Raw genomic sequence first — 18,773 nt, 5'->3', positions numbered from 1 at the left:
ACCTCACCAGAAAATTATAGTTAAATATTTACTATACGATGTCTAAACAATTTAGTATGTGTCTAACTAATTGATCTCTATTTAAATTTTAACTTCACTGGGTGATTTAAATGGAAATATGGAGAAACTGTGTCTGTTGAATTACAAAAAAAGCATGAGCTGGAGGTTTGTCGAGTGAATATGTAGTACAACAAGTTCCACCCACACATACATTATATACAATGGTCAGACCCTTCAGACATCATCATGAGAGTTACATAATATATAAAAATCTGTAGGTGAGAAGATAATATAAGGATTTTACAAAGTCCATTTGCACTCACTGTTTCACCAAATGATCAAACATCCAATCAGTATAAGCACTGACCTTATAATATACATTTAAAAATTCAACATACATGAGCTCGTAATTTCATGTGTTAAATCCCACATACCAACCTCGATACCAAGATGTCACATATGCGAGATCAATGTCTTATGACCTAAGACATTTGTCATGGGTCATTCACCCTCTTTCAGCCTCTTCATACTTTGATCTGTCTAATAAAGTTCAAAATGTCCCCCAAGAAAGTAATTGTTTTTATTGGAGTGACTATCAGGGACTCTAGGCAGACTGTTCTGCAAGGCTGTGTAGCTGTTGAGGGAACCCTTGCCTTGCAGTGGGGAGGTGCAGAGGTTTATTTTGCAGCTGTTGCGCCCACTTACTTTGCAATGTGGGAAGCTGTGTAATTGCCTGAAAGTTTACAGGATGTTAAAAGTTGAAAGCGAGGGTCATGTTTTCATTTATTTTCACAGTGTTTCAAGAGGTATTACATTTGTATTTCATCAGTTCATCCTCTTGGAAGAGAAGCACTTTGCGTTTTGTGCAAACAAGCATAAAGAGGCAGGATACATCTCAGTGCTCGTCAATGTTAATTACACTGATGGAAAGTATAATGAAAAATGCTCATCATTTCTGAAAGATGAAGGCCAGAGCTTGTAGAAGTCAAAGCGTAACCAGACTAAATTGATCTGTCACTTAAGTACAGAAAAAATGGATCAATTTGCTAAAGCTCTCCCTCTGAATAGTAAATCGTATTTTGTTTGGAGTTTTCTTTATTAATGTTCTACGCAGGTATGTTGTAACTGTGTAACTGTGGTAACTGATGCGGTCTGTCACATGCTTCATATGTGTGCTACTTATCATTTTAGCAAACAAGGTTATACAGCAACCGGGGCAAAGACATCAAGGTGAACAGTTTTTATATTTTTGAGCTGTATTTGTACTTTCAAAATGAATCCAAAATATAAATTTTTGTGGAAAGCACAAGGAACACATTTGACTTCATTACCACAAACTATACAAGTAGTGTGTTATTTATTCTATTTTCTTATTTACACAAAGAGAAATTCTAACTGGGTGAATCTGTGTGTGTGTTTCTTAAAAACAAAGATAAAACTACACTAGCTGTCTACACACTTTGGCGGTCCCAAGTGGCAGCAAGAAAAACCGGTTTGAATTTCAAAAAAGTGTGAAGTGCTTTCAATATGCCTGGTTCATGTAATGTCACATTCAGTTTGATAAGATTTCCCAGCAGTCTCCTAATCAGGCAAAAGACATTTCTTGGGTATACAGTGTGAATCTACAGTGTTTCAATTAGTGGACGCGACATACTCTTACTACTTCTCAACTTTGTAATTTAGGTGCACTTTTACATAAAATCTCTAAGAGTGCAACTTTAACTTTTAACTAGCTGGAGTTACTTTAAGAGTAATAAAGCATAATGAAAGTCTAATATACGGCTTAAATTGCCTTCTGCAGATTCCTGAAGTCAGCTGTGGTAAAATAGGGCATAGCTTTTAGTGCAAAGATTGTTCAATGCAACAAAAAAAAATGCTTCGTTGACTGAAAGGTGACTTATTGTCCTCAGATGTGTTTCTGCTACAAGAGACAGCATAAGGTATCCATGAAATATATGGCTTGCATGAATAAATCTTCCACTGATATTGTGTTGCCCTGCACACCAAAAGTATGATTTATTGAACGCAAGGTTTGAGAAGAGAAGCGTAGAGTGTAGTAGGGAGACAATAATGTAGCGTGATGCAAGTAATATGCACTAGCATGAGTGAGTGCTCACCCATGTTTAGTGACGAAACTCCGCCGGTCAGTGTCAATCTGCTGCTTGGGCTCATCATTGATCCTCTGTTTGCCTTAAGCATCAAAGCCGCGACTTCCTGTGAAGGCCACCAACACGACGCCACCCACACTACACGCAACCGAAAGCTCAACACTGACTGATAGAGGAGCTCCTAGTTGAAGAACATGTAAAGTGTAACTACTTTCTTGCTTCACTTCACCTCCCCTGCCTGCAGCACCGGTGACAAATTCCACTGGGAGCTGGCCTGGAAGGAGCTACACAACTACAGATGACCTCTCCTTGCTTGCAGACAAAAATGGAGAAGACAGACATAGAACACATTCATCATCGATTACTTGCTGTAGCTATGAATCAATATTCATTCCACAACATTACATTTTTTTGAAGGGTAGAAAGCATTTCGGAAGGAAAAAGTACAGACTGCAGTTAAAGAATATTTTTCTTTGTCACCACCTTTGTCCTTGTCCAGTTAGGATTTTAAATAAACCCTGCCACAAGATTCTAAGTATTAAGGAAATTAAATGAAGGACAGATGGATGTAACATTAAAAGCCTATTCTTAAAATCACAGTGAATAAGAATGACTGTATGACACAATTAGCAGTGTTCACAGGTCGGAAGCCAATGAGGGATTGTGTTTAACACTTTATTTTGACACTCCGCCTACAGATAGAGTTTATATTTGAGTATTAGTAACATTTCAACAGCTTTTATTTTTATTAGCTCAGTTTCAACAAGCTCATTTTCTGATATTACACCACTGTGATTAAGTTTTTTAGGCACCAAAAAACATCTTGGTTAGGGAATCTTCACAAATTGTCATATATATATATATATATATATACTATACATATATATATATATATATATATACTATACAGTAGATTATCTGTTAACACAAAAACAGTGGCTATCTGTAGGTGGACTATCCAGATAAAGTGTTACCCATGTTTCTACATAGCAACTCTTTCTGCTGGTCATGGTGTCAGCGTTATGCTGATGGTAATTTGGGAGAGTGATCTTAACCTCCTGCGTGTTACACCCTCCCAGTGAAGTTCATCACTTGGTGGAGGTGAAAAGAATTGACATGGCTCTCTACACAACAGTATAGAGTTGCGGTGACAAGGACTGCTGCAGTACGAACAGAACTAGGTATTAATAATTTATAATAAAACAAATAATAAATACAGTAAAAAAAATAAGGTAAAACAATAACAAAGATTGAAGTGCTGCCGGGAATTTCAATGAAGATCAAGTGTTGTCAGCCTTTTATTTCTGTAAAATGAATAGTTAAAACATAACATCCACTGCAGGTTATTGTCATAGTAAATGTCCAGACAAAATTAGTCTTGACAAATTTGGTGATCTCTTAACTTCACCACCATTAGGTAAGAAAGTTGTATTTGTCAAAAGTCTGAACTGTTCTTTGTGTTTTAGCTAATATTAGCATGCTAAAAGGCTAAACCAAGATGGTGAACATGGTAAATTTATATAAAATAGAAAAGAAACCCGAATAAAACCCAACTACATTATCTTGTATGTGGATTTTTGAGTCGTTATCTTTTGCCTTTTATCCAGTTACTGATGTTATCACAATCAATAACACTCTCTCTACCTACTGGATGCAGCACGTCCCAGAGCGTTCTGTTGGGGTTTTCCGCCAACATTGTGGAAAACTTAGGAAATCACTGACTGTGATAAAAGAAAATGAGGCAATCTGAGGGAAAACGAAAAAGACAAATTGCAGCACTTCATCAGCAAATACACCCTGGAATACATCACAAACATCACAAATTGATAACAGTGGGGGAAAAATCTTCCTCATGGGTTTTCATTTTTAATATGACAAAAGCTTAATTTCCCTCTGCAAGTGCCAGAAATGGTCTCCCCAAGTATCATTTTGAAAACATAAGACGGCATCAGTGCAAATAGAAGAAATGATCATCTGTGACCATTGCGGTTCTTGTTTTCCTATATTTGACTTTCTGAACAATTATTCTGAGACATAGTTCTTATGATACAGAGGCTCTTTTTACTAGGAACCTTGTCACCGACCAATCTTTCTGTGCTCTTATTAATAGCATTAAAGGTGTCTGTTTCAAGTAACTTGAAGGCCAAAACCATAACAATCATCAGTCATACTGAACTATTTTCATCTACAAACAATGAAAATGTATTTGTAATTAAATACAGACTCTCGGATCACATTAGCTACACTCACTCTTAACGGAAATGTGAAGCTTATTCATTTGCACAGAGCAGAATTGTTCATGATTGAACTTAAGCACTTAAATACAAGAAGAATACCCTAAAGACATGCCCATTTAAGTGAATCAAGGCATACTCTGTGCTTGGTATAAAACCTAGGTGTAACCAACGCATTAGTGACACTTTTTTGATCAAAGTCGGCAATGTAAAATGCCTTAAATTAGGAGGAAGTTATGACTGGGAAAGGGCTGACATAAATCAGATCAGTTCCTGACATTCCCTTTAAAAGCATTGCTCTCCCAACCATGATAGTGTGTTAAAAGTTTTAAGATTAATTAAACACCAAGGTGAAAAGCATGGTTTCACTAACCTTTTGAAAGTTTGACCACACACACCAACATCGCAGCTGGCTGACAGCACTCCACTTCTACACTTCACCGTAGCAGGATGAGAACTTCAGCCAATAAAGGGTCAGCAAAAACAAGATATTCACCTGGTGTTAAGTTACTCTTTGATAATGGTGAGAAGAGACCAGACTAGTTGCTAAAATATATGTTGTTGTCCAGCATGTGCAGATTCACAAATTATACCTCATCATATAAATACGCTGGCGGGAGAAAGCGATTTCCCTTTTTAACATTGCTGCAGTTTAATGCCAATAACAGCACTATGGCTCAATCAATAAGACTGATATTCATAAATCACATAATCACATACACAAGAATTCTTGGCAGGCACAGTAACATCTCACAACACATCCCCAGTCCTGAAAAGGTCAATCGCCAATGACTCCCAAAACAACATATGGAGAGTACAAGTGCCAGGCGAACTGGACTTTCCTCAAACTTCGTTATCACATGGTTAACATTAAAAAACGGTCACAGTTTGGTTAGGTTTAGGCACCAAAACCACTTGGTTAGGTTTAAGGAAAGGTCGTGGTTTGGGTTAAAATAAGTATTGGTGCCCCACGTGAAACCAAAAGTCAACATTTCGTATGTGACATAAGTTAAGTACATTACATAACTTAAATATGTTATGTTGAGATAAAATAAGTCAACGTTGACTTTTGGTTTCACACCAACAATGGCCTCCTGGATGAAAGTCTTGTTTTTGACCGACCCATCTACCCCGACCTCTTGACTGACTGTGTCATCTGACTTGCTCCTTTACTCCTGTGATAATTTACTATAGGTTGCCATGTAACTATAAACATAAACATGGGTTGTAGTAAGCTGCGACTGGCCCTTTTTGTTTTATTGGTTGTATCTCATATGGAGATGTGCACCCTTTGAACTTGCACATTATATGAATGTTTGAATCATGAGTCATTTTGTGGACTTCTGTTTTCTCTCAAAGTCTTTCTCCTCCAATGTGTGCTTGGCTGCCTATTGATTTAAAATAAAATGTGTTTTTTTATTATTTCATATTTCTATGATGTTTCTGTAATGTTGCCTGTTTTATTTTTAAAACACTGTTTTATTTAACAGGCTGTGGTTAGGTGCAAAAAAAAAAATCTATAGACAAGTATAACATGCATAAAACAGGTTTATGTGATTTTTGAGGGTCTAGGTGTGCAAACGCAAGCATCAAAGATAGCTCAAGCTTTGATACCAAACTTGCACTGCAGCTCGCAGTCTGTAGTGACAAAGTGATTTTTCTTAAATATCCCTGAAATTGGATACATGACAGCTCAGGAATAAATGCCTACACAACGATATGTTTCAAGCATGGCCCATAACCTCAAACAAGATTAGTTTCTGTGATTACATTTTTTAGTTTAGACAATCAATGTACATTGTGGTGTATCTTTGAATTGTGTTTTGACATTTGTACATAGTCGCCAATATTGATTTTAATACTATTAGATTTTCTTTTTAGTCATTTAAATTGGCCTGTGAAAATATCAGCCACGGTGGAATAGAACATGAAATAGCAGAAAATCAATTGTGAGCAAACACTTTTCACTGGCGGAGTCGTACTCACTCTGACCTCAGGAGGATTTATGTTTAGACTTGTTTTTACACAGAAACTGACTCGTTTTTGCTCAGGACACATCTTTCACCTCTCTTACGATTCATAAAATGACTTATGGTCTTTATCTTTACTTACACCCCTCTTAAACTGAATCTATTCCTAGAAATAAAAACTTCTGCAATCAAGCTAATGCAAAGATTTTTGTCGGAGCAAAAAAAAGATCCCGTAGAGAGAGTGATCCATCATGCAACTGAGTTGTCCTCATGAAAACTTTAAAAGTTTACTGATGCATTTACTGTCATGCCTTGGGGTTTGTGCATGCACACTGTGTGAGCATCTGTATGTTAATGTGTACGCGTGTGTGGATGCATGTGCACGTGTTTTTGTGGTGCCCAGTGAACCATAACTCTCCTTTCTGGCACATTAATCCATCACACCCAAACAATATGCATATGGAAGTGGAACCTGATTGCAAAATTTTGTCTCTGCATAAAAGTATTTTTTTCTCATATTTCTAGCCCTTAAGCATTTACCAGTATAGAGGATTGCTTTCTTTTCCTGCGCGAAATTTGAAATTTAAATTTAAAGAATACTTTTGTAACTTTATAACACTCCAATATTATTGCAGGATATAGACAGAGTGTTGTGCAGAGTTGTATAAAGCAAAATATCAAGGGCAGCGAAGCTAGGTGCTATAGGAGACACACTTTACTCACGGCTACAGAGAAACAGGGATTGCTACAGAATTAGCAAGGAGCATTATATCATTCTTGTAGCTGTGCAATACAAAGTTTGACAGCAATTGTCAAGCCATCTAATTAGTGTGAGCTATCATGATGGAACAAATGTCATAACTCTGAAAATAAAAAAGTGAAGGTGTCATTGAAGTGAGGAAGTGCTAGACATGAGATACAGTCAAAAAATCCAGAAAAAGGTAAAAGTAAGTTGGTCTTGACTTTTAAATATTTTATTTCAGATACAATGTGTGAAGAATTCCAGGCACATAGTTTAGGAGCCCCTCATCTGCCTTGACACTATTCAAAATGAATAAATATGCAATTATCAGGGCTTTAAAACTCAGTTGGTAAAATACCAGAAACGCCCGATAGCAGTGGCTTGTCTTGTGTGTGTGATGCTTTTATGTGTTGTTTGCTCCGGGTTGGCTGTGAATCATCATTTTTAGTACATTTGAGAGCTTAATATGACTTACTGATGTTAATCAAAGCAATGCAGGACTTCTTACAGAGGTAACAAGGAGTTCAGAGAGTCATAAACACTGACAAATTATGTGGCAAGAAAAAAATACTGTAATATGTTGCTGGACACAGCAAAAGTGTAGTAGCAGAGAATAAGAGCAGCATCACCAGGAAGCTCATTCTTGACCTTAGTAATAATAGTTTGACAAAATCTGACATATTTTGCTGATGGAGACAGTTAGATGCTGTCAAAAGCTCCAGAAAAAAGACAGTAAATTGGGTTAAATTGAGGATTATTTTGTCAGATTTTACAGAATATTTGAACAACTACTGCTTTAAAATTAGTTGCACAGAGGTGTGTTGCAGGTCAGTTTAATTTCTTCTACCATAGCTATGCCATCATCTGATATCCCAAACCTCAATCCAGCCTATTACATAAAGGAAATAATACAATCCTTGTAGTTTATCTCTCTGTCATGTAGCCATCACCTACTAAACAGCGTAGAACAAGAGTACAAGCCACAGGGGCTGTAATAAAAAAAGATTGGCAGGCATCTGCAGTGTGTGTGTGTGTGTAGATTATGTGTGCATGTGTTTTTATTAAGGGGGTTTATGATTTTGAACCCAAATCATAATGTATCAAGACCAAATTAATAAAACCAGACACCTGCAGATGCATCTGTTTCTGCAGATGATTTGGCTCAAGCCTCTACATGACAAATTACATTGCACCAAATTACATGACAAATTATTGCACTGAATTATGTGGCACTTAGATCTGAGCCAAAGCCGAAAAAAAACAAAAAACAATGGACGACAAATTATGTAGAAACCGTGCAAGGGAGGAAGCAACTGAGTTTCTGTCACAGCAAGGCTCCATTTACAGTATAAAGAGATGTATTAAAGCCTTCAGGTAGAGAACAGTGTTCTTTTTATTGTTCTTGTCTGTTTCCAAATTTTTAAAACATGAACATCAAGTCACATCAAATTATAAATCAGGCAAATTGAAGGCTTTTAAATAATGTTGTTTGGAAGAACTCATATATAGGGGATGTAGTTGGCTTGCTGTTTCAAGGTTTCAGTTAATGATGATTGGGGAAGCTTGTCAGAGCACCAAACCCTCCACTGCTCTAGCATAGCATGCTTTATTTGACGGCATCTACAGTAAGAAAATGCTTGAGATGAAGGTGGAAAAAGATTTCCCCATCTGATTCTGAGGACAAGGCCACTGCTTCGCTCAATGGCTCTTTACTTTGTTCAAGTCCCACATGACCTCTGGTTGCAGTTGCAAAGTGAAATGATGATCTTTTAAAAGTGCTCAAAGTACTGGGTGCAGAGGCCTGTCAAAAGCCTGGGATTACCCAAAGAAGCGAGACCAGCTTCAAATGGTTTTGGTATTTCATGTAGTGACACTTAGATGGGCACAAGTGTTTCTGCTAACCGTCACTTTGAAAGCGTGTGGTGGCTGCTCCAGATTGTTGTCTGGTTGCTGATGGATTCCGTCTCGAGTGGGGGTTTTTTGTTTGTTTTTTCACTATGATAGACGGAGAGGCATTGACACATGGATCCAAGACGCACTGGAACAAACAACAGCACAAAGCACTTTAATCCAAAATTGGCTTGTCATGGGCTTTATGAGCTTCAGAAAGACAATAAAGCTGTTGTCTATTCTGGACTTAAACGATGCCCCTCTGTCATGTGGAGAGACAATAAAAAAGCATCTTTTCTCTGCAGGTGGAGTCTCCTCTGGCAGTGGATGCAGTATTGGGAGAGTCGGCGTTCTCGGTCACAGACGACAAGGTTTCCATCACGGAGATGCGTGTTCACGCCATTTCAGGCCTGACCCTATCACTGCAGCCCAGCCCCGGCAACAGCCACACCATGGTGGCCAAGGCAACCGGCATCCAGACACTCACTGCTCCCAAACAGGTACAGCATGACATATCACATGGTGCAGAAAAAAGAAATCATGTTCTCTATCTGCTTCATATTTGTGTAATAGTCTCTGGTCTCATATCAGGATCAAGCTTTTATTTTTGGTTAGAGCTTTGGTTGGTCGTGAATTTTCCTGGTACTTGCAATCCAATGTCCTTAGTAACAAATAATGCATGTGTGTGTGTGTGTGTACTGTAGTTTACAATATACATTTCCCAATCACATAGCGTCATCAAATTCCCACACTAAAAAGAAATGTCTCGCTCTACCATGTCCAAAGGTGCATGAAATATTTACAGTGCATTTTAGTCTGAAAAAACACAACGGAATCATAATATGCAGGTGGCACCACAACCCTCGCTACATATTTATGAAGGCTACGTGTGCCCTGACGGTAAAGTTATCACCGTCTACCTGAGGTAAATGATAAACTGACGCTGGAACCTAGTCTGCCCTATTTCTCTGAAAAATTCATCCAAATGGGAAACGTTAGCTTCTGTGATCCTTCTTCTACCTGCATTGATTACTATTGTTGTTCTGGCGGTATACATAATTTTCTGGATCTATTCTGAATTTTGAAATTCTGATGGGTTTTTTTTGTGTTGTTCACAAGTAACACACCTTTATGCAAGTTAACTGCAACTAAATCAGTGAATCATAGTGTATTGTATTGTTTTGCATTGGATCTTGATAAATGTAATCATATGAGATGGATATATACCGCATCCCTACTTAAGACCTAAACCTAATACCATTTACCTCATACACATAAATGTGGCAATGAACCACTCACCAATTACTGAGTGTAGTAAGTACATGTGCACATGTAGCATTGTGGCACGTAATGCATTACTAACACTTAGTACTCTATGTGTATCCTTATTTCTGTCTCCAGAGTGGTAAAATTAGGTTTATTTGCAAATCCCTTCAGTGGCTTTATATCAACAAGGAGGCACTAGTTTCACTTCTGAGTAATAAAATTATTTCCGAGCTAAATCTTTTAAGCTCCAGCCAGCATTGTTAGCAAGGACACCAGATAAAGGCAGCTACAGTGAACTAATAAGTATCCTTGGTGCTGTTTTATCACAACCTCCATATTAGCCAAGCCTGTCAAAACACTTCTGATATGTCCAAATACATTTCCCAAAATGGATTTTATTGCTCAAGTGAGAAGTGAAAAGACGTCTGGGTGGAAAAAAAGCAGAAAGTGTGCTTTTTCTTTGCCACTGTCTCTTCACACAGGAATAAGGATCTCTGCAATTCTCTGTAAGGAATTAATTGGCAGCCCTGCTTCACCTAGGGAGAAGTGTGTGTATGTGCGTGTGTCTGAGTTCTTTTCCTGCTTTGCCCTTTCATTGGCCTGCAAGTTGCTAAAAATGCAACGACAACCCCATCAAGCATCAGTGAGAGAGAAGCGAGCATTAAATTCCAATTTTTCTTGCTTTCCGCTTCTTGGCCACCTTGAAATTTAATTATTGTAATGTATTGTCCTAAGTGCTCTCCAAGGCCGGGCCATAAAAGGCAGCCAATTCCTCTGCCGGTAAAGCTCTCAGAGGAGCACTGGAGCTATTTCAAGCCATTTGATTCTGTTTCACAGGAAAACTTTCTAAATGTCCTCTATTACTCCAGAAATGAATGAACACATAAACTATGGATGGGGGAGAGTTGGACAATCAAGGTCTCTTTGCATCATTCTCTTTTCCACTTGACAAAGTTCAAGATTTTCAGAACTGGAAGGCTTCAGCACTTGAAGGCTCATCATAAACCATTTCTGTATGACTTACTCACTGTTACCACTTAAATGAGCAACTTAATAAGATATTTATGAATCTGGATAGTATTATCACAACTAAAGTTGATGCAAATATCACTCAGAATTTTTTCTAGAGGAATATTTTTTATGCGTATGCATATTTTATCATTCCAGCTGTTTATGTTCAATTTACATCCAAATATATTGCCCGATAAAGCACAAATCATGTGGTAAACGTAAGATAGGAAACTTCATCCTAATGCACAGATTACATGAAATACGTGGAAATTGGGTGTCAATGGTTGGAGGACTCAACAAAATCACCTCCTCCACATCCATAACTTTCCTGTAGAGATGTGCCAATTGTTTTTTCAGTGTTGAAACACCCACTCATTGTCTTTTTGTTCCTATGTCAGGTTTTTCGTATCAGAGTCAGCTCATAAAAAACAGATACGCCATATTCAATGTATTATTTAAATCATCCATATCAAAGGCTTGGTTTGATTCATAGTGGAATATCATCACAACATAGTAGACTTCTCCCAAATCAGACCAAAGGGGTTTTTGTCCTGAAAAGTGTATGTGCCCTTTGCAAAATAAAGAGCTTAAAACTGTCAGACACTGTTTTAAAGACAACATTTTTCCTTTCTCCATGGTTGGTTGCTGATGTGTAAACAAGCTGTGAACAAAGTAGACTGTCAAACACAGCCTTGATTACATGGAAACCAGCGTTGGGGTTTACTCTGTGGCAAATGAATGTTGTCAGGTAACCAGCATGCAGGAATTCAGTCATTTTATCCTGTTTCTCTTTAGGGGAGTATAGACAGCAAAGAATGATAGAAAATACAAAACAAACATGAAGAGACTGACTAGATCTCATCATTCGAGGCACATGCTGCTGCTGTATGTTCCTTATCTGCCTGTGCTGCAGAGCGGAGCTGCGTTGTAGCCTTCAGGACAACGCAGTCATTCCTGCCACCCCTTCCTCCTCCATGCTTGAAAGTGGTTTGCTGGTGTGCACATCAGAGGCAGGCCGTCTGTGTGCATGTCAAGGCTTGTACTGAGCACAGGGTACTGCACATGTTCACAAAAGCTCTGGAGATTTAGGGATTGGAGCAGGTCCAGAACTTCAAAGGCTCAGTTGGGAACAGATTTTTAAAATCATGGTCAGTGCCATGAAAGAATGGGATGTGAACTGCTGAAATATTGTTTGGAGAGATATAAATACAAGGCAGAGTCACAGCTTTGTAACTCTTTTTGTACTCTGATATTAAAACAGCATGTTGCAAAAAATAAAAACATTCACACAAACATACATACAAGTTTTAAATCAACTATATGAAACTCTGCTGTATGGAGTTGCATTACTATCACCTGTCCCACCTGTCCTTCACAGCAGTTTCTGGCCCAACATTTGTCTCTCATCTTGACGAGAAAGACACTATTTTAAATAGTGAAATCTAAGGGTAAACATGTGCTGCACCATTACTGGTAGACCTTTGAAACCCTGTACAGTTATGTTTGAAGACATGCTGAACTTATTGGTCCTTAGGACACATAATGTTCTCCATAAGTATTTTTCGGGCACACTAAATTTAACACACATGAATTGTATTTTCAGTAAGCTGAGGGAGCAATTATTTAATTTCAAGGATTTTAAAGTTTTGAAGCAGCACAAATAGTCCAACTAACTGTGATAATAAGGTAATCCACCCATATTTATTCATCAAAGAGAAATTTTCATTGCCTTGTAATAGACCTTTTTTTTCTGTTTTTGATTTAGATATTCACAGCTTTTCAATATATTGAGAAGAAAATGCAGCTTTTTTGTTGTGACAATAACAAAGCCCCCAGTAAACAATTATCCCTTGCATTATTTGGTTTTCAGCCTAATAATCAGTCACCAATAGTTTTTTTATTCCCTCTACTTAGGTGCATAGTTACACTCTGCCCATCTTGACCCATACACAGACAGTGGTACTAATTATTTTGCTCTTGGACCTACTATACTATAAGATTTGGCAGAGATTTTGGATTGTTTTATAATTTGCCAAATTCTCATGAGCTAGTTGTTAGAAAACACTAGAGGAGCTTATTTTCCCCTGCATACTAAGTAATTCAGCCTACTTATTCTATAGGTTGGTTAGAGACAACAAAGACATTTAACTACAATTGTGAATAGAACCATTCAAGGACAGACAACCCTGCGATACTAACAAATCTTTACACTGTGATCAGGGTTGTTACAAAATAAGAGAAGTAACCAAAAGTTGTTTTTTTTATAGCGTGAACAAACTACTAATATAAACTATATTTTTCTTATTTTTGTCTGACAGGAGGCCAGTTTGTCTGTCTGGATGCTTTTCAGTGACAACACAGCAGCGACTCTGACTTACTTTGATCCCAAAGACTACAACCTCAATGCCTCCACACTGGATGACAAAGTTGTGTCAGTATCCCAGGAACCTCAGCAACGCTGGCCTGTGGTGGTGGCAGAAGGTGAGGGATCTGGCGAGATGGTGCGTGTAGAGATGACCATCTGCGAGGCCTGCCAGAAGACCAAACGCAAAAGCGTCATCGCATCTGCTGCAGTTTATGTCAAGGTCCGCTTTGGCCCAGAGGAAGACTCTGAGGAAGAGGCAACCACAGAGGGTGAGATTGAGCTGGCACCTGTCACCAGGCGTCCAATCATTGATCCGAACATCAGTGGAAGAATTTATGAGACATCTAATGAGCAGCCTGCCAGTGTTCCCATTGATTACACCAATTTCCCCACCATTAGCAACGAGGAGCGACCAACTGAAAGTGATGAAGAGGAGGAAGACGACTTTGTGCATTCACCTCGTAACATGACCGACCTTGAGATTGGCATGTATGCTCTACTGGGAGTCTTCTGTCTGGCCATCTTAGTCTTTCTCATCAACTGCATTGTCTTCGTGCTTAAATACCGCCATAAGCGGATCCCGCCCGAGGGTCAGGCCAACATGGACCATTCCCACCACTGGGTGTTCCTGGGAAATGGCCAGCCACTGAGAGCCCAGTGTGATCTGTCGCCACAGCAGGTAGAAAGTCCTAGTAACCCCTTGGAGGGCGTTCAGACTTGCTGCCACGGGGACCACCACAGCAGTGGCAGTTCCCAGACTAGCGTTCAAAGCCAGGTACATGGGCGGGGTGATGGCAGCTCTGGTGGCTCTACAAAGGAGAATGGTGAGGAGGCCAGTTCACCCACCTCCAAGCGCAAGAGAGTCAAGTTTACCACCTTTACCACCCTTCCCACAGAGGAGCTGCCCTATAACTCAATCCCCATAGCAGATGAAGAGGACATTCAGTGGGTTTGCCAGGATATGGGCTTTCAAGACCCAGAGGAACTCCATGATTACATGCGCAGAATAAAAGAAATAGCCTGAGATAAGAGGTGCAGTGTGAAGTACCCCTCTCAGCTTTCTAAAGAAATGTTCCTTTCTATTTTTCTCTTTTTCACCTAAGTGAAAGATAATTTTTCACAGACTAAAAGGCCAACTGTTGTTTTGGTTAGGGTGTGTTCCATTTAGTTTGCACAGTGCTGTAATCTCATACATGCTCACACAGAAGAGAATGCAAGGAAGCCAAAGACTTGACCAGAGGATCTCAATCACCAGAGAAATCTGTAAATCTTGGCTATAGGAAACATGTTCAGCTGGGAAGCTGAGTCATGGCCAGATGTGAGAGCTGCTCCAGCTCTCTTATTTTCAGGATTTGAGTCTAGAGAAAGCCTGATATGGACAGGAATGTAGAAGAAGTTTGGTATTGGCTTTTTGCTGGCTCAGCAGGACTCTGCAGTACTGTACCTACTCCAAACAAAGAGGCCTTTGATGAACAAAAAACTGTCAAAGACTCTCATGAAAGCTATGTTAAAAAATTATTTTGTTTTTGCCAAAGTAGGAAAAGTGTTCTTTTAATGGCGAAACTTTCTTCATTGTTGTTCTTGGTGCAGCACACTCATGATTTGTACTCATGTTCATTCCGTACATTTTTCTACATTTCATAGATAGTCAAAAGCAGTGCCCTACTACTAGTCCTCCTGGTCCTGAACAAATCTAATGCCTTATAAAAATTGTCACGGTTCACTTCTTATATCAGCGCGGGCACCCTGTTTTCTCACTACGGCTAGAGACAGTGTAGTAAGATGTAAAATACTACAACTGATCTCGAGCATGAGGTATAAATAGAAAAGAGCTTATGTATTGTGAGGATCTCTAACATTCTTTGCATGGAAGTGGATCTTGAGGCACAATCAGCAACTTTTTCCAAATTTGTAAATGTTTGTATTGTAATTATATAATCATTCATACACATTGCTAAAGTAAATATGTTATCATGCATTACACGCATGCCATGTCAGGCCTACATACACGCAGACATTCCTCTCTAATATATGTATATACCGCATCGAGCCAGAGTCGACTCCCGCACGAACATTCAACAAGTTACTTACTCCAACCTAGAAGAGTGGGAAGCCGGTTGAAGTCTTGAACATTTTATAGTCTTGTGGTGAGTAGAAGGTTCCCCTCAGTAACGTCATGACAGAACTGTAGCTTTTTAACAAAGTGGTATCGCATTTGACTGTTGAATATGGGGATTTGCTATGCACCAGAATTGTAACAGATCTAATCTTTTGATGAATTAGTTCCCTTCCTCAACTTTGGCTGGCCGCCAAAATAAAAAACGTATAATGTACTTGTTGGAAACATTGAAACATTCACACTGAACACAGGATCCTCTAAACTCTGCAGGAAATGTCATTCACCCGAAAATAGGATGACCGAATAAATTATTGATTTTTGCTCCATCATTTAAATCATGGCCATCCCATGTTGTCATGCTGTTTTTAGAAACACACTCTACTATGTATGTAGTCCCTATTTTGTTTCATCTATTCCAGTGAACTCATATCTGGAGGTCACAAATGTGGTTTGTCTGAAGGAAATGAATAGGACGAGAGACTAGTAGCTCTCTCTGATAAAGAAACCGGTTGTGTTGCTACTGGCAGATGTTCTGTGTGGTTGCCATTGGTGTGGTTATGACAACATGTAAAAGTATCTCAGGATGCTGAATGGCTTATTTGACAAATCAAAGGGATTGACAGCAACACAGTAAGTGGGTGTTGTTCGCGGGTTTTGTTGTGCAGAAAGTGTTAATTGCTGTGTTGAGCTTTTAAAGGTTTACTGACAGGGGTTTTAAACTACACTAAAGCAGAAAAAGGAAAAATCTGCCAGGTATAGAAAGAGCATAAAATATCTCTCAAGTGAGATTTCATCCAAAACATTGCAAGCCAGCAAGACACGTCGTAACTGAGAGCATGATGACAGCAGGCCTAATAGTATTTTTAATTGCAGTTGCCCTGTTAGCGTAGCGTATGCTTTTAATACTAGAGTGGATGACTGGAGATGACTTTTGAAGGTTGATGTTATTCCAGCTCTGATCTCACATAAAGCAAGTTCTTTTCAAGATTAATGAAGCAACCATGAGATAAAAATTTGTTTCCGTGTCACTTTCTTTTAATTCTGTACTGCATCTAAGGGCTTGGATTTTTCTTTTATGTTAACTGACTGACTGATTTTAGTGATCCTATGAGAAAACTAATGTTACTTGCTCCTTCTGTTGTGATAATGAACATAAGCTCAAAACTGTCATTGAAAATGTACAACATTTTATTGCCATGCTTTTCAGCCCCTACAGCCTTATTTAAGACCCAATCCAGAATTGTTCCTCTTGAGGCAGCGCTGTTGTGCAAAAAAAAAAACCAGCTATATATCGGATCAAAACATTGAATTAAAGACATATTTTATTTTTACTTTGAAAATGTGTTTCCTGAGCTCCTTATTCATTGACTGACCATATGTGACAGCTCAACACAAGTGTTAAATGAGATATGTAAGTGGTTTGATTACAGCAACATTGTAAATACTGGAGCAAAACAGGCTTTAATTTTTCACTTACTGTATCAGAAAGTTGCCAGGAGATTATTTTCTGTCAGTAAACCACACCTTTCAATATTCTACATGTATATAGACCCACATTTGATATATTCATAAATCCTGGATTGGGACTTTAAGGATTTGGTTTACTGCATGCCTTCTCTTTGTTCGATGTGGTTGAAATGAATAATGACCTGATTCTAGTGTTTAATAATACTCAATCTGTGTTGACATCTAAAGAGAAGATGAAACGTTTTTTTTTGACAGTCCAAGCCCGTCCTTCAGCCACAGCATCTACATGATTTGAATGAAACATGAAATTAAGAAAAGCGGCAGCCAGCTGGAAGTGCTTCAGTTTTTAACTTTAAATGATGGTTTCTCAGGATGAATGTAGGATTCTTAACTAAACCTGGCTGTTTAGTGTTAATGTGGTCAGCCCAATCTGGTGACACTACTTGTAACAGATTAAGTATCTAATAGCAGCTTTATACACTGTTTTCATATGTTTTTTCACCATTGATTAAATCACACAGTATGTAAATATTTTGCCCATTGATGCATCTTAAGATTTTATTTTTCACATAATTTTGACATCCTTCTTCTCTTTCCCCTATGTATTTGATGTCTTTTTTGTGAACCTGCTTTTGGTGACAGCGCACATATTGCTCATTTTGTATTTTCTTCAAGCTGCTAATAGAAACTTAGTCTTCTTACGACATGTAATTTAACATCTTGAATTGTACCTTTCTGCCCCCCTTGGGAAACTGTGCACGATGTGCACGGCTCAGTCAGCTGTGCCAAGCAACCACTAAACTCACAACAATATGTTAATGTACAGAGCACTGTTAAATTTCCTGTATTCTCTTGAAAACAAACCCTTGTATTTTCCCGTTATATGTAAAGTACTAAAGAAAATGCAAACACACAAATGACATTGTGTCATTTTTACTTCACCTTCCAGTGTTGAAGACTAAATAAGAGTGGGATGTGCAATGTTTTGTGCATTTTTCAAGCATTTTTTGTGCTTCAGTATAATGATGTATGTCAGAAAGCATTTTATTAGTAATTCAGCCTCAGTAGCTTCATATTTGAAGGCACGCTGACCTTCAAGGAGTTTGCCTTATTGGGCACTTAATATCTCAAAGGAGAATTGGTAAAAAAATAAATAAAAAAAAATCACACATCCTTGATTTACACAGTATTTAAAAAATAATGGGTTACATACATTTTTGTCCCCAGATATTTGTACAACAAACCTGTTACCATATTGGTTTCTGGTTAAATTCAGTGACAAGGTAGTCAAGACAAGAAAGGAGGCTAATTACATAAGGGTGTTTTATTTTTGGGAATTTTAACTGTACAGTATGCAGCTCACATGTGACACCTTTGCCCATGCATGTGTCCCTGCCAGGCTTGATCAGATCCTGGCTTTAGTCCCACTAGTGCTTGAAGTTCATGGATCACTGCTGTTCACCCCTTGCTGTGCCGAGTCGGAATGCACCCCCATCATATTCACCGGTTATTCCTGCAGCAGCATAGAGATCCTGCAGAGAGATGGGTGTATAAAGCTACTGTACTGCACATCTACTCATCCAGCAGCTCGCATCCACAAA

At 38.5% G+C, this 18,773-nt stretch overlaps 1 protein-coding gene across 2 annotated transcripts in view; it reads left to right on the top strand.

Annotated features, from left to right (window-relative positions):
- The window catches only part of tmem132e (transmembrane protein 132E), a 330,786-nt gene extending 312,715 nt beyond the window's left edge, over window positions 1–18,071 (top strand). For both annotated transcript variants that reach the window (XM_035667107.1, XM_035667106.1), the window contains exons 8-9: window positions 9,250–9,444; window positions 13,540–18,071. In XM_035667107.1, coding sequence (XP_035523000.1) covers window positions 9,250–9,444; window positions 13,540–14,610 — 1,266 coding nt within the window. In that variant the 3' untranslated portion in view covers window positions 14,611–18,071. The remainder of the gene's footprint in view (window positions 1–9,249; window positions 9,445–13,539) is intronic.
- The last annotated feature ends 702 nt before the right edge of the window (window positions 18,072–18,773 follow it).

This window comes from Morone saxatilis, unplaced genomic scaffold, assembly GCF_004916995.1.
Source record: "Morone saxatilis isolate NCDOM2014 unplaced genomic scaffold, NCSU_SB_2.0 Contig20, whole genome shotgun sequence".
Taxonomy (NCBI): domain Eukaryota; kingdom Metazoa; phylum Chordata; class Actinopteri; family Moronidae; genus Morone; species Morone saxatilis.
Note: the sequence above shows the minus strand (reverse complement) of the source record. Positions and strands in the feature narration are given on the sequence as shown.